Raw genomic sequence first — 12,949 nt, 5'->3', positions numbered from 1 at the left:
CCCCGCAGAGTGTTTCTTAAGGGTGATGGCTAGTTATTCTACTCTGCAGAAGCCGGGCACCCGTGGAGAAGGTGTCTTATTAGCCGATGTGGCCTGGTATTTGTCCACCAAATGTGCAGCGCGGTGCGACCTGCAGTGTCGAATGCAGGGAGGGGGGGCATTAATCCAAACAAGCAGGAATGGTGTACTCCTCTATCCCTGTCACTGCAAACCCTGACATCGCTGCCCCTTTATGATATCAAGAGTCTTCTAGCAATATATTGCTAAACTTTGCCAGAAACAGGTTGCCAACCATAAGGGGAAGCGGTCGGCGTCTTCTGCTTATGAGTGGTTTCTGTGCTCTTCACAGATGATTTGGTTGTCCCTGATGTGTATTTTCGGGGTAACTCCTAATGATAAATGTTAGTATTATTTTTAACTGTATCGCGTAAAACTTGTTTCACCCAAATGTTCATTTCATATTTGCTGTATGTATTACAGAACTTACCCCGATATTATAGACAGTCGTGCATTTCTGTATCTCATGGCTTTCGGATACGCATTATTATGTCTGGGCACCGTGTGGTTTGTGTTGGCAGCAGCCGAAAGCCGCTTTGCTACCTGTTGTAAGCTCCGGGCTCGCGGGGAACGCACATTTACTGTAAGAAGAAGTGCGGTGTGGGTGGGAAGAAAAGATGCCTTCGTACACACGGCGATTCAGTAAACCAGTATATTGTGTTTTACTATAACAATCACAGTTTCCATAAAGCTCCGCGCAGCCATCCTTATAAACTTAACGTTTTTGATGATTGTTGTTTTTGTTTGGGGGGGGGCAAAATATTTAATTTACATTTTCTTATTTTTTCTTTCAGATGTTCCCCCAGCAGAACAAGAAAAGCTATTTGTTCAGAAGCTACGCCAGTGCTGCGTTCTGTTTGACTTTGTTTCGGACCCCCTAAGTGACCTCAAATGGAAGGAAGTAAAAAGAGCCGCTCTGAGTGAGATGGTGGAGTACATAACACACAATCGCAATGTGATCACGGAGCCCATTTACCCAGAAGTGGTCCACATGGTGGGTATTGTGGCCTTTGCTCTCCTCGGTCTACCTTCCCACATCACCTGCTGTTCCAAAACAGCACGGCCATCTTCTTAAAACGCGTTTCTGTCCTCAACGTCTGTAGCGTATGCAATGTTTTTTTGCTCAATTTTGTGCAGTCTTGGGCACTTACTGGAAATGTTGGTTCTTACTGAAATAACGTTCAGTCTTTAGTACTGTGGACAGAGCCTGAGCTTCCACGCGTTCCATCTATAGGGTCTTGTGGTATGTGCCATGTAAACCCATCACCTAAGTGCGTCTTCAGGGGTTTCGGAAAGTATTAAAGGGTCCTCATTCTTGAAAGGCGGTTACAGAAATAACCTGTTTTAGTGTATTTACTATATATATATATATATATATATATATATATATATATATATATATGTGTGTGTGTGTGTTTGTATTCTTAATTGAGTGTGTAGGTGATGATCATAATGTGTGTATTTGTTTTTTGTTCCTCCTCCCCCATTGAAGTTTGCTGTGAATATGTTTAGGACGTTACCACCATCCTCCAACCCAACAGGGGCAGAATTTGATCCCGAGGAAGATGAACCCACATTAGAGGCAGCGTGGCCTCACCTACAGGTACATATACGCCTGTATACAATGCTCTCAAATAATAGATTGTAAGCTTGCCGTATCAGGGTCCCTCCTGTTTCTGTATTAATATGTTTAATAAAAGTATATTAAGTGCCCTGGCTAAGCAGTATTAGCGAGACTCTGCATAGTCTCTATTGGGCGCAAGTAAATGTAACACAGTCATGCGCTGAGCGTATCTTCTGAAGCTAGACAATGACAATTTGTGGCATGTTCTGACTTTTCCTGCCGGGTGATTGCCATGAATTCTCTGGAATTTTGCATAATTGCAGTAAAACATTTCACTCACCTGAACTTTTTAACATTATGAAATCTTTTGGTTTTTCAAATATTTACCCACCCACTATTCCTATATCTGCTCTCTAAATCTTTTCTGTTCCTTTTTAACCATTGTACTGTTGAATTTTCTTTTCCTAGTCTGCCCCGCCATCTTAATATTTAAGCCTAGTTTTAATCATAGCTCATTTTTGTTGACTTTCTTCATCTTTTTATATTTTTTTTCATTCCAGCTTGTGTATGAATTTTTCTTGCGGTTCTTAGAATCTCCGGATTTTCAGCCGAACGTAGCAAAGAAATACATCGATCAGAAGTTTGTCTTGCAGGTAAACCCACGTACTCCTGCTTTTAAGATGAAAACCTAGATATATGGCAATATTTTTGGACCTGCGCTCAAATTTTATATATGCTATTCCTGTCTAGTTATTGGAACTCTTTGACAGCGAAGATCCCCGAGAGAGAGACTTTCTGAAAACAACCCTTCACAGAATCTACGGGAAATTCTTAGGCCTCAGAGCTTACATCAGGAAACAGATCAATAATATATTTTATAGGTATGCCTATTTTCTTCAATTCCCTTTTCTATGTATGTGTTTTTGTGAAACAATACAAAGTTATAAAAGCTTTCATTGCTCGGAGGGCTCTTCAAATGGGACCTGAAAGATGAAAAAATTTATTAACTTTGACCAAAGACTCGGCTTTTCAGCAAATATGGATATATCCATTTTATATAATCATGTTAATTTGTGTTTAATATAAACATATAATTTGCTATGTTTGCTGTACCCTGGCATGGCGGAAGGCTAAAGATATATATAACTGATCTTTGATGTTCATTTAGCCTTCTTTACTGTGGGTCTTTACTGTTGTGTTATCAAAAATCATTGTGGTCTTGCGTGGCTGATATCGTGCTTCCGGTAATATTAAAAGAAAGTTTTGCCGGTTAAATAAGAGCAGAATTTAATCATTTTACAAATATAATAGAATACAGGACTCGAAGCAGAATTGGACATGTTTGTCTCCAATGTGCCGGTTCAGTCTGGGGCAGTATGGGGGTAAGAAAATTACTTAATTTTAAAATTTGTCACTTGCTTTGTAGGTTTATTTATGAAACCGAGCACCACAACGGTATAGCAGAGTTATTGGAAATCCTTGGAAGGTAAGCGTGTGTGTCCGTACAAAATGGGTACTACTCTTCTTTTATATAGTTTTCAGCTGTGTCGAAAAATGCATGGCTGTCCTTATCGTTGTGAAGCTGAAGTCTCCGAGTGTTTCGATATGAAAGGCGCCACTAACCCCCTTCATTTCGGTGGTTTGGAACACCTGCTTGTCTAGCCGGCTAGTGTGCCAAATTGGGGATAATGCATTTCCAAAGGATACGTATGCAAAAGAATCCGTGCTGCCCTGCGACAGCTGTAAATGAATGAGCTATTCATTCTTATTTCATTACAGCATTGCTTATAGGAAACGGGTTATAAGCTCCATTCCAATCATAGTCTTACAGGTTATGTCTCATCTTCTATGGCCATGTAATTATCGTAGGAATGCTTAGTAAATTACATGAGAAACGAGATGTTTCCATAAGCCTTTTTATTAATTTTTTTTGTACACCTTGTTAGTAATTAGCTAGTGGGTACAGTTGCAGGTAAGACTACTCATCGTAAAGTTAACCCCACGTGTGCTTTGTATATAATAATCTGCGTGGAAGAGTCATCCCTCTTGGTTTGTGTTTGGAGGAGTAGCATCTGGAATGGAGGTTGGAATGGCATTGGCAGATTTCTGCGTTTTGAGGGTAGATTTTAATTGTTTATCCATTGGGATCCGGATTAAACACGGAATAAGCCCAGTCGCATGGGCATGTGGAGGACTCGCATGTTGTCTGACCCATGTGTAAGCATGAGCCTGTATCCAGCGTAGCTCTGCGTTATACATTCCTGATAGGAAATTAACTAAATAAAAGAGAAAAAAAAATAATTATATTGGGCTTTGATCAATAACCTCTCCTAGCCTTACCTTACACAGCATAATAAAGGTTTTATAGCTTCACATTTCTCACGGCCTCTATGTAGTCTAGCAAAATGCAAAAGGCTTTTGAGTGTTCATCTAGCCAGTCACCAACGTGTGTGTGTATGTATGTATATATATATATCTATATATATATATATACACACACCCATGTAATACAATATAATGGGTATGTTAACATGAATTATTTTTTTTATTTCAGTATAATAAACGGCTTTGCGTTACCATTAAAAGAAGAGCACAAAATTTTCTTACTGAAGGTGTTGTTGCCGTTACACAAAGTAAAATCCCTCAGTGTCTACCATCCACAGGTAACCGGCCGATCTCTCTGTTCTCTTCTTTTTGTTTCTTTCTGTGTCTTTCTTTTACTTTTTTTTAAATATATATTTTATGCCGTGCAATTTACATTTTTCTATGAAAATTATTTGTACTTCTGATTAAACTGAAGAACACGTTGTCACGAAGTCATTAAAAATATCTTGTTTACCGGACTGTAAACTGTAATTCCTGCTACAATTTTCTGTGTAGTTATGCTGGGCAATGTTTAGAGCTGCAGCAATTATAGCCAAGGTTAGCTTAGCCGGGGTTAGTCTTGTATTGTTTTTTCTGGCCATATAAAGAAAATAAATAAGAATCTATGTGGAAATGTGCTAAAAGGAATAAACCATCCTGCCTATTTTTGTGTAGAATATCCTGTTTCCTGCTCTACAATAACAATGCAGAATTCAGAGTATAGGTTATATGACGTGGGCCAACGTGTCGGAAGCATTGGAAGGGGCTATCCCACGTAGACCGTACATTAAGTGGACTTTCCTGTATGTACAGCCGGTAGACCTTCGCAGGTCTCTTCCAAAGGATAACGTGCATAAAAGGCCCAACATTTTAGAAGCTTTCCGAGCTCCTATGGCAATGTATGACGGCCGCTTCTTACGTTGGTTTTCAGCAAAATATTGTATGTGATAAAAAAAAAAAAAGGAAAGGTGTAAAATGTTAAAAGCGAAAAGTAGGGTTGCAACAATTTGCTAAATAGCTTGTTATAGACACTAATGCAAGCACACTTTATGTTGCACACACACACACACACACACACACACACACACACACACACACACACACACACACAGGTTCCAATCAAAACGGGGTATAGAAGGCCCTTGGGAGCTCGCTTTTTGGGAATCTTCTGTACCTTTCAGTGATTTCATAATGTTTTCCGGCATTTCGCGGTGACAAGCAGTTAATAAGATTGCCACGTTACTTTTCAATGCTCATTTGTTTTTCCTTTTCTAGTTGGCGTATTGTGTAGTGCAGTTTTTAGAGAAGGACAGCACCTTAACTGAACCAGTAAGTTACTTTAATGTTTTACGGTCAGTTTTCAGTGTTTAAAAAATAAATTATATGACTGGGTGGCGGGATTTGTTTGCTGCTTTTGTGGTTTGCTTATCAGGCGTAGTTGTGTGTCAAGCAACGAGCACGACTCCCCCTAGTCTGGCGGTGGTTGTGATGTGTGCCATGGTACGTATCGTAGCGTGTCATACGTGTGTGGGTATATATAACGTTCATGCAAAATAAACCCAAATGCAGTAAACTCCAAGAAAAAAAACCCAGAGCGAGCTGCCCTGGGGAGAAAGGCTTTGGGTTGGCACAATGCCCCATCAGAAAAGAAAAAATATTGCCAGCGGGCCGGGAATTCTGTGCCGTGTTCCCTGAAAACCAAGCACTTTCATTCATTTTTATTTGTCATGCCCATCTGATTGCCGGTCGCTCAGCTGTACGCTGAAGCTGTGTAGACCTGATGTTACATGTGAATATCATCACCCGGAGCAAGGGTGGCGTGTGTGTCGGTGCGGCGCCGTTCTTTGCCTCTTTGTTTCATTTGACGTTTCTTTCAGGTGGTCATGGCGTTGTTGAAGTACTGGCCGAAGACTCACAGTCCAAAGGAAGTCATGTTTTTAAATGAGCTAGAAGAAATTTTAGATGTTATAGAGCCTTCGGAGTTTGTGAAAGTGATGGAGCCCCTGTTCAGGCAGCTAGCAAAATGTGTTTCCAGCCCGCATTTCCAGGTAATTTGTTTATTAATATTATTATTGTTGTTATTGTTTATTAATACATGTTTGGGGATGTAGATCAGTTGGATTGCGTATTTTAGCCCTGTGATTAAACAGCTTTGAGTTTTTGTGATCCAATGTGCAGTGTTAAAGCTTTGTACAGAATAGCTGTTTTCCTGCATGAGTAACTGGCGATATATATACGATAGAGATGTGATATGTATACGGCATATGGCTAACAGCCGAGTAAGCCGGGTGGGTGCGGAGTGCATGGCCGTTGCGAGAGTTTGTGTACCGGTAACATTAGTAGCTGCTTTTCACGACGACTGATCTGTGACTAGACAGTTCTGGGTTCCCCCAAAGTGACCGAGGATGCCCTTCTTTTTCAGGTGGCAGAACGAGCGCTGTATTATTGGAATAATGAGTATATCATGAGCTTAATCAGCGACAACGCAGCTAAGATTTTGCCCATCATGTTTCCATCCTTGTACCGAAATTCAAAGACACATTGGAACAAGTAAGGAGATGCTGGGCTTTCTGGTTACTGTATTCAGTGTCCTTTACAATGTTTTGTAGTTCATTCTAGTAGAACCTACCGCTTGCGTGTACCTTATATCTGCCAGAGCACTTTAGTTCTCTAAGTATATGTAGCTGGCTCTATTAGCAATCATTCAGAAGGATTGGGATTAACCATCGTTGTTTCATTCGTTTATTATAGGACCATACATGGTTTGATATACAATGCTCTAAAGCTCTTCATGGAGATGAACCAAAAATTATTTGATGACTGCACTCAACAATTCAAAGCAGAAAAACAGAAGTAAGTTTTTTTTTGTTTGTTTTTTTAATGAACATTTCTTACTGTTCTTACTAGAATATGCTTGGGTTGTCTACTAGAGTTGCATCTGGAAAAGCACAATGAGTTAAATTTTATATAGATATATCTATCATAATGTATACTGTGACAACTGGTCTATTTGAACAATGTACATAGTAACATAGTAACATAGTTCATAAGGTTGAAAAAAGACCAAAGTCCATCAAGTTCAACCTATATACATATTGTGTCCCTACTGTGTTGATCCAGAGGAAGGCAAAAAAACCCTTATGAAGCAGATGCCAATTGCCCCATACCAGGGGGAAAATTCCTTCCCGACTCCAAATATGGCAATCAGAATAAATCCCTGGATCAACGTTCTGTCCCTATTAATCTAATATCCATAACTTGTAATATTATTGCTTTCAAGAAACACGTCCAGGCTCCTTTTGAACTCTTTTATTGAGTTTACCATCACCACTTCCTCTGGCAGAGAGTTCCATAATCTCACCGCTCTTACTGTAAAGAACCCCCGTCTGTGCTGGTGTAGAAACCTTCTTTCCTCCAGCCGTAGAGGATGTCCCCTTGTTATAGATACAGTCCTGGGTATAAATAGGTCCTGGGAGTGATCTCTGTACTGCCCCCTTATATATTTATACATAGTTATTAAGTCCCCCCTAAGCCGTCTTTTTTCCAAACTAAATAAGATCAACCAAAAGCCCCATAAACAAAGTAACATTAATTTGAGTATAAGTAGGGAGCAAAAATATCAATAAATCTATTTTGGACGACCTTCATGTAGTCGAGGCCAGATTAAGGAGTTTTGGACCCGGAAGCAATTATACCAGAAGGACCCCATCTCTGGACTTCCTGCCTTTAGTAACCTGTTTCTTTCCTTGTTTCTGCCTCCTTGAAAAATGTAAAAGGCAGGCAAGCAAGATTAAAGAAAAAAAGAGAAAACAGAATAAAGTAAGGAAAAGATGTAAAAAAAAAACCAAAAAAACTGCACCTCACTTCTTGACATCTTTTCCTTACTTTATTCTATGTTTTGTTTTTTAATCTTCCTTTTACATTTGTCATCCTCTAACTTCTGTTTAACACACACCCCGTGTGTGTATAATTATATATTACACACTTACCGCCGCCTCCATTTACCTACTGTTTGTTCCTGTGGCCTGCAGCACTCTCACTCAGTGGCAATCCGATTGCTCCCATGACGTCTGGCAATCATCCTCCCTCGCTGACACTCGGCATCCGGAAACGACAGCACTTCTTGGCGCACAGTGTCATTGACGGAGAACGATTGCCACACGTTACAGGACCCGATCAGATCACCGCTTCATGGGACAGGTGAGAAATATGCATCCGTCAGAACTCTAGAGCCTTGCCCATGTCTACAGTGATTATTCTACAGATAATCCAAAAAAAATGGCATTCGAAAATAAATTTTAAAGTTCTAAAACCAACTAGAAGAGAAAGGGGGGGGGGAAAAAAAAACCACTTTTGTGCCCTCGAGCTTGTTCTCCCGCTGATCATCTGCTGAATTTCTGTGATCTTTTGTATTTCAGGGAAAAACTAAAGTTGAAAGAACGAGAAGACGCTTGGGTTAAAATTGAAAATTTAGCCAAATCTAACCCCCAGGTATGTATGAACTTGGTACAATGCTGAATTTGGTATGTTTTGATAAAACGTATAGTTTTTCCTCTTACTCTTTAGGTGTCGGTGTGTGCGTGTGTGTGTGTGTGTACACGCAGGTAGTTGTATTCCCCTTGATCATTGTGTCAGGTTACCTATTTTCGTTGTGCCGTAGGAGTAGCATCAATTATAAAAATGGTGATAACGGCTTTGTACGCAGACTGTTGTAAACATTCTAGCGCTTGAGTGCAGTCTGCTAAAAGAATGCCGGTAGAGAACAGAAAGCGGGCTAAAGCATCCTACTTGGGCTGACAGCGGGGGTCCGAGTCATCTCTTGGGGGATCATGGGAAATTATCTTAATAGAGTACAAAATATGCTCTTAACCATTTTACTGAGCGTATTAGGTTAATGGGAAATAAATTGCCAGTTAAATGCCAAGGGGACTCTCTTAATGAGCATCATATAAAGATTTATGGTAAATTTCAGATTTAAGACATATCATTAAAGACACGTTTACTGCCCCCGACACTCGCCTCTATAGAAGAATGCATATTGAAGTTCTTTGAGCGCTTTAATGTGCATTCTTCAAAATGAAATACAATAAATCTAAAAGTACATACCTGATGCAGAAAACTATCAGTGGCGGGAAAGTGCTGCTACTGAAATCAATGGGAGCTTTTTCCACCCCGTCAGGAGGGGAATGTCACATGCAGATATTTTTGGGCTGGCTGAATGTCCCTTTAAGGGGGAGGCTTTTGCCAATTAAATGTTTAAGTCCACAAATAACTAAAAAGTAATTTCTGTACATGGCACAGAGCTGATTCTAGCATATATATATATATATATATATATATAATATATATATATATATATATATATGCTTCTTAGGAATTGGACGGACTTGAATTTCTTTTGTAACAAATAGTTATGTTTGGCCATAAATGCCGCTACTGTTTCAGATGCCTGTGAGCGCTCGCAATGTTAAGTGCTGAATTTTATCAGCAACGTTGTTATCTTTCAAAATGTCAAAAATAGCTACTGACTGTATTCAGAGGCTTCAGAACTGGAGTGCTTCTGAAAATGAACCAGCTCAGTGCAGATCGGCCTTAGACAACCACCGCAAAGCTCGCGTTTGGGGGGGCTTTGGTGTCAATTGCCAGGCGTGTAACGCGTCCCAGGCGTGTAACGTGTCCCAGGCATGTAACGCGTCCCGTGTACATCTGGCCTTCACTGGGTGTTTCTGTTTAACTAGTTAACACATGCTTGTCATTAAATCTTTTCTCGACACGAACCAGATGTGTTCTGCGCAGCGTCATGGAAATGATCAGAAGTGTTCTGACATCCCGTTCTTCAAAACAGTGGGATTTGGGAAAAGTTGTTGCCATGGGGGGTTGCAAGCAAACTTGATTGTAAGAATAAATACATAAATAAAAACATATATATTCCGCACCTCTCTCCCCTCTGCATACACTTTTTAACGGAGGCATTATCGCTTCCACCATTAAACGGCTCATTTCGGAATGTCCGGCAGGTAAAGGTTGCCAGAGGGCGTTTATACTTTGTGTAGGTTTGTTTTGTTGGGGTGGATTTTTTCGGTGGGGTTGTGGAAGCCGTGCTGTGCTCTTCAGTCTTTAGTTATAAACCAAACATGCTTGTGGGGGTGAGGTCTAACCTTTCACGGAAAGGGTCTGCCAATTTTAGTCTAGCTTCCCCATTATGCGTTTAAATAATGCATTAAGTTACTCTTGTGGATGGTGTCTTTTTCCATGTGCAGTTGAATGTTAACCATGTATTGTAAGAATGAATATTAGTGCTTTGAGAAGAAATCGTCATAATGTACAAAGCCGCGCTAAGATGTAGAACGAGACGCAAATGAAGGGCAGACATTAGGTGTAACATGCGCGGCCGCGGCATCCGTTACTCTTGTTTAAGCTGCAATTATGTAGCATTCTAAACATCAGGTGATTAAACGGTTAAAATCCAAAGTCATTACAAGACAAGCCATTTTATCTGCCTTCATACTGTTTCCATGATACTGCTCTGACCGTCCTGCCATGTTGGCATAAAACACCAGTGACCCTTAGTGACCCCTATCGGGGGGTTGTTACCGGTTTTTGAGTGGGTTTTTTGTGAGCCATTAACACTGGTCTCCAGCCCCCCCCCCCCCCCCCCCCCGTACCGGGCAGTATGTATTTTAATATGTATAGTATGTACATTTTTGACATGACTGTCTCGCTGCTCTGTGTTTTAGTTCCCTGTATATTCTGACACTTCTGCTCTGAACAGTCCTGTTGCCATGGAAACAGATGGGCCTTTACTTGAAGATGTGCAGATGCTCAAAAAGACGGTGAAAGAAGAGGCCTCTCAGGTAAAGGGTTATTGAGACGGGAAGGATGCATACCTTTAAAAACGTTTCAGGGTCAGTACAATTCACCCGAAACTGCTTTAAATTACACCCTATATGGCAAGCGGTCTGAAAGGCTGCATTAGGGGCTACCAATGACCACTCTGGCTGGGGTTGGTTCGATATCAGATGGTCTTCTCTAGACCACTGTGGAGCAGAAGAGCCGACCGGGGCACCTTCAGCAAGCGGAGACTGTTTGGCAATCCTGTATCATCCTTCATATGGTTACTGGGGTCCCTTGGGGTCCTGATATACCATTCAGTATTTAATAATTTAATGTTCTGGGTCGTGAAACACGGCCTTGGAAGCTTTGTGCGCCGTCTAAATGCTTTACCCGGTTACCTTAGAATAACAGGTTTGCCTCGGCTTTTTTGGTAATTTTCCTGCCCTGATCTGCGTGTGTGAATGCCAGCGGTGGGCATATGTATTAAATCATGCGCAGAAAATTATGAGAAAACAAGAAATGGAGCAGCTGCTATTCACAAATACAAATCTAAACACTTTAATACACTTGGTAACTTGTGAACTGTTGTGTGGCTTTTTTCCCCCTCTGAGCATTTTTGGCCACCTTAATGGGAAGTGCTCTTAAACTGTGTATGAATGTATATATGTATGTGTGTGTATGTGTATATAAATATATATATATATATATATATATATATATATATATATATATATATATATATATAATACATTGTATATGTAGAGCAAGTTTAAAAAAGAAATAACTTCTTCTGATTCTCTATATGAAAATGTGTACGCCATATTTGTTGGCATTCTAGGTTTAGACAGAAGTTTAAACTTTTGGATCTACTAGTATTCCTGAGATGTTTTAACTGTTTGGAGACTCTTGGGTTGTATGGGGTATAGGGGGTATGCATAAGCAGGCATCTTCTACCTAGAATGGCTTTTTATGACTATAAAAAAAGAAGGGTGAAAGAGTGGGTGATGGTACCCTCCAACCATTCAGAAAATGCCCAAGATGAGTGCTTGGCTCTGGTTTTCTAACTGTCCAATGTAAGCAGTAACCCAACTTTGTGCGAGTGATCTGTTGGTCAAGTGATCACTATTAAGATCTGAGTAGAGCTATGTGGTCTGCTTGTCAGAAGAAAGTTTGAGTTCCTAGAAGGAAATCTAAAGATACGAGAGCAATTTGAAGATAGTGCCCACATTAATACGGTACGGTCGTACAAGTTAGTGGAATGTAGGGGGTCTTAAATTGGTGAAATTGTGTGTAATATTGTGAATTCAAGTGGTCTAATGGTACCTCCAAGACGTGCCCTCGAACCATTCAGAAAATGCCCAAGATGAGTGCTTGACTCTAACTGTCCGATTTAAACCGTAAACCAACTTTGTGTGAGTGATTGTGTTTGGTAAGGCACTTCTACGGTCATGTGTGTGTTTTTCAATCCACTTGTATGTACGAAATGTTCCTAAATCTCTGAAAATGTCTCAATTCATCCTTTGTTTTTAGGCTCTAAAAGATCTAAAGAAAGAGCGGCCTCTTGTACGACGCAAGTCAGAATTGCCTCAGGACATCTATACCATGAAAGCCTTGGAATCCCATTGCAGAGCTGACGAATTAATAACCCACGACGGGCATTAGACTATGACAATTAAATCTTATTTTCTGGATTATAATTTTTTTCTCCTGAAGCAGTTACACCGTAGAAAACAAAACAATTAACTTTTTTTTTTTGTGCCATACCCACCTGTTAACAGCAGTCAACATTTTCTTTGACCCGGTTCTGTAGGCAATAACTAAATACTGTACGCAGCTCAAGATCAGTCGTTCAAACAATGGTAAAATACCCGTCTCCGCAGAACGTTGGGTGAAGTCTGGTGAAACCACAAGTCTCGATTACACATCTACTTCAGGCGGTCTACCAAGGCTTAGAGTGTCGCCGTGCGGTCGCTTCAGCAAAATAACAGCCATGCAAATGATGATTTGGTGCTTCAAAGAATCTGTATATTAGTCCGAGTACTAACTCTTCTTTGGTCTCTCTTAACCGAGTGTCGAGTAGATTAGGGGGGGGACGGGGACGAAATAGGCTTTACTTGCATGTGCTATGTA

The 12,949-nt window shown here is 40.4% G+C and overlaps 1 protein-coding gene across 2 annotated transcripts in view; it reads left to right on the top strand.

Annotated features, from left to right (window-relative positions):
* LOC149279451 (serine/threonine-protein phosphatase 2A 56 kDa regulatory subunit gamma isoform) overlaps nt 1-12,481 on the top strand; it is a 32,691-nt gene extending 20,210 nt beyond the window's left edge. For both annotated transcript variants that reach the window (XM_089501137.1, XM_089501138.1), the window contains 13 exons: nt 852-1,051; nt 1,550-1,660; nt 2,182-2,274; nt 2,372-2,502; nt 3,048-3,107; nt 4,176-4,284; nt 5,261-5,314; nt 5,863-6,033; nt 6,408-6,535; nt 6,737-6,838; nt 8,404-8,476; nt 10,723-10,839; nt 12,350-12,481. In XM_089501137.1, the coding sequence (XP_089357263.1) occupies nt 852-1,051; nt 1,550-1,660; nt 2,182-2,274; nt 2,372-2,502; nt 3,048-3,107; nt 4,176-4,284; nt 5,261-5,314; nt 5,863-6,033; nt 6,408-6,535; nt 6,737-6,838; nt 8,404-8,476; nt 10,723-10,839; nt 12,350-12,481 (1,481 nt within the window). The remainder of the gene's footprint in view (nt 1-851; nt 1,052-1,549; nt 1,661-2,181; nt 2,275-2,371; nt 2,503-3,047; nt 3,108-4,175; nt 4,285-5,260; nt 5,315-5,862; nt 6,034-6,407; nt 6,536-6,736; nt 6,839-8,403; nt 8,477-10,722; nt 10,840-12,349) is intronic.
* The last annotated feature ends 468 nt before the right edge of the window (nt 12,482-12,949 follow it).

The sequence above is a fragment of the Sceloporus occidentalis genome, unplaced genomic scaffold (assembly GCF_023333645.1).
Source record: "Sceloporus occidentalis isolate IW3139 unplaced genomic scaffold, rSceOcc1.0.p SCAF_165, whole genome shotgun sequence".
In the NCBI taxonomy this organism is placed as follows: domain Eukaryota; kingdom Metazoa; phylum Chordata; class Lepidosauria; order Squamata; family Phrynosomatidae; genus Sceloporus; species Sceloporus occidentalis.
Note: the sequence above shows the minus strand (reverse complement) of the source record. Positions and strands in the feature narration are given on the sequence as shown.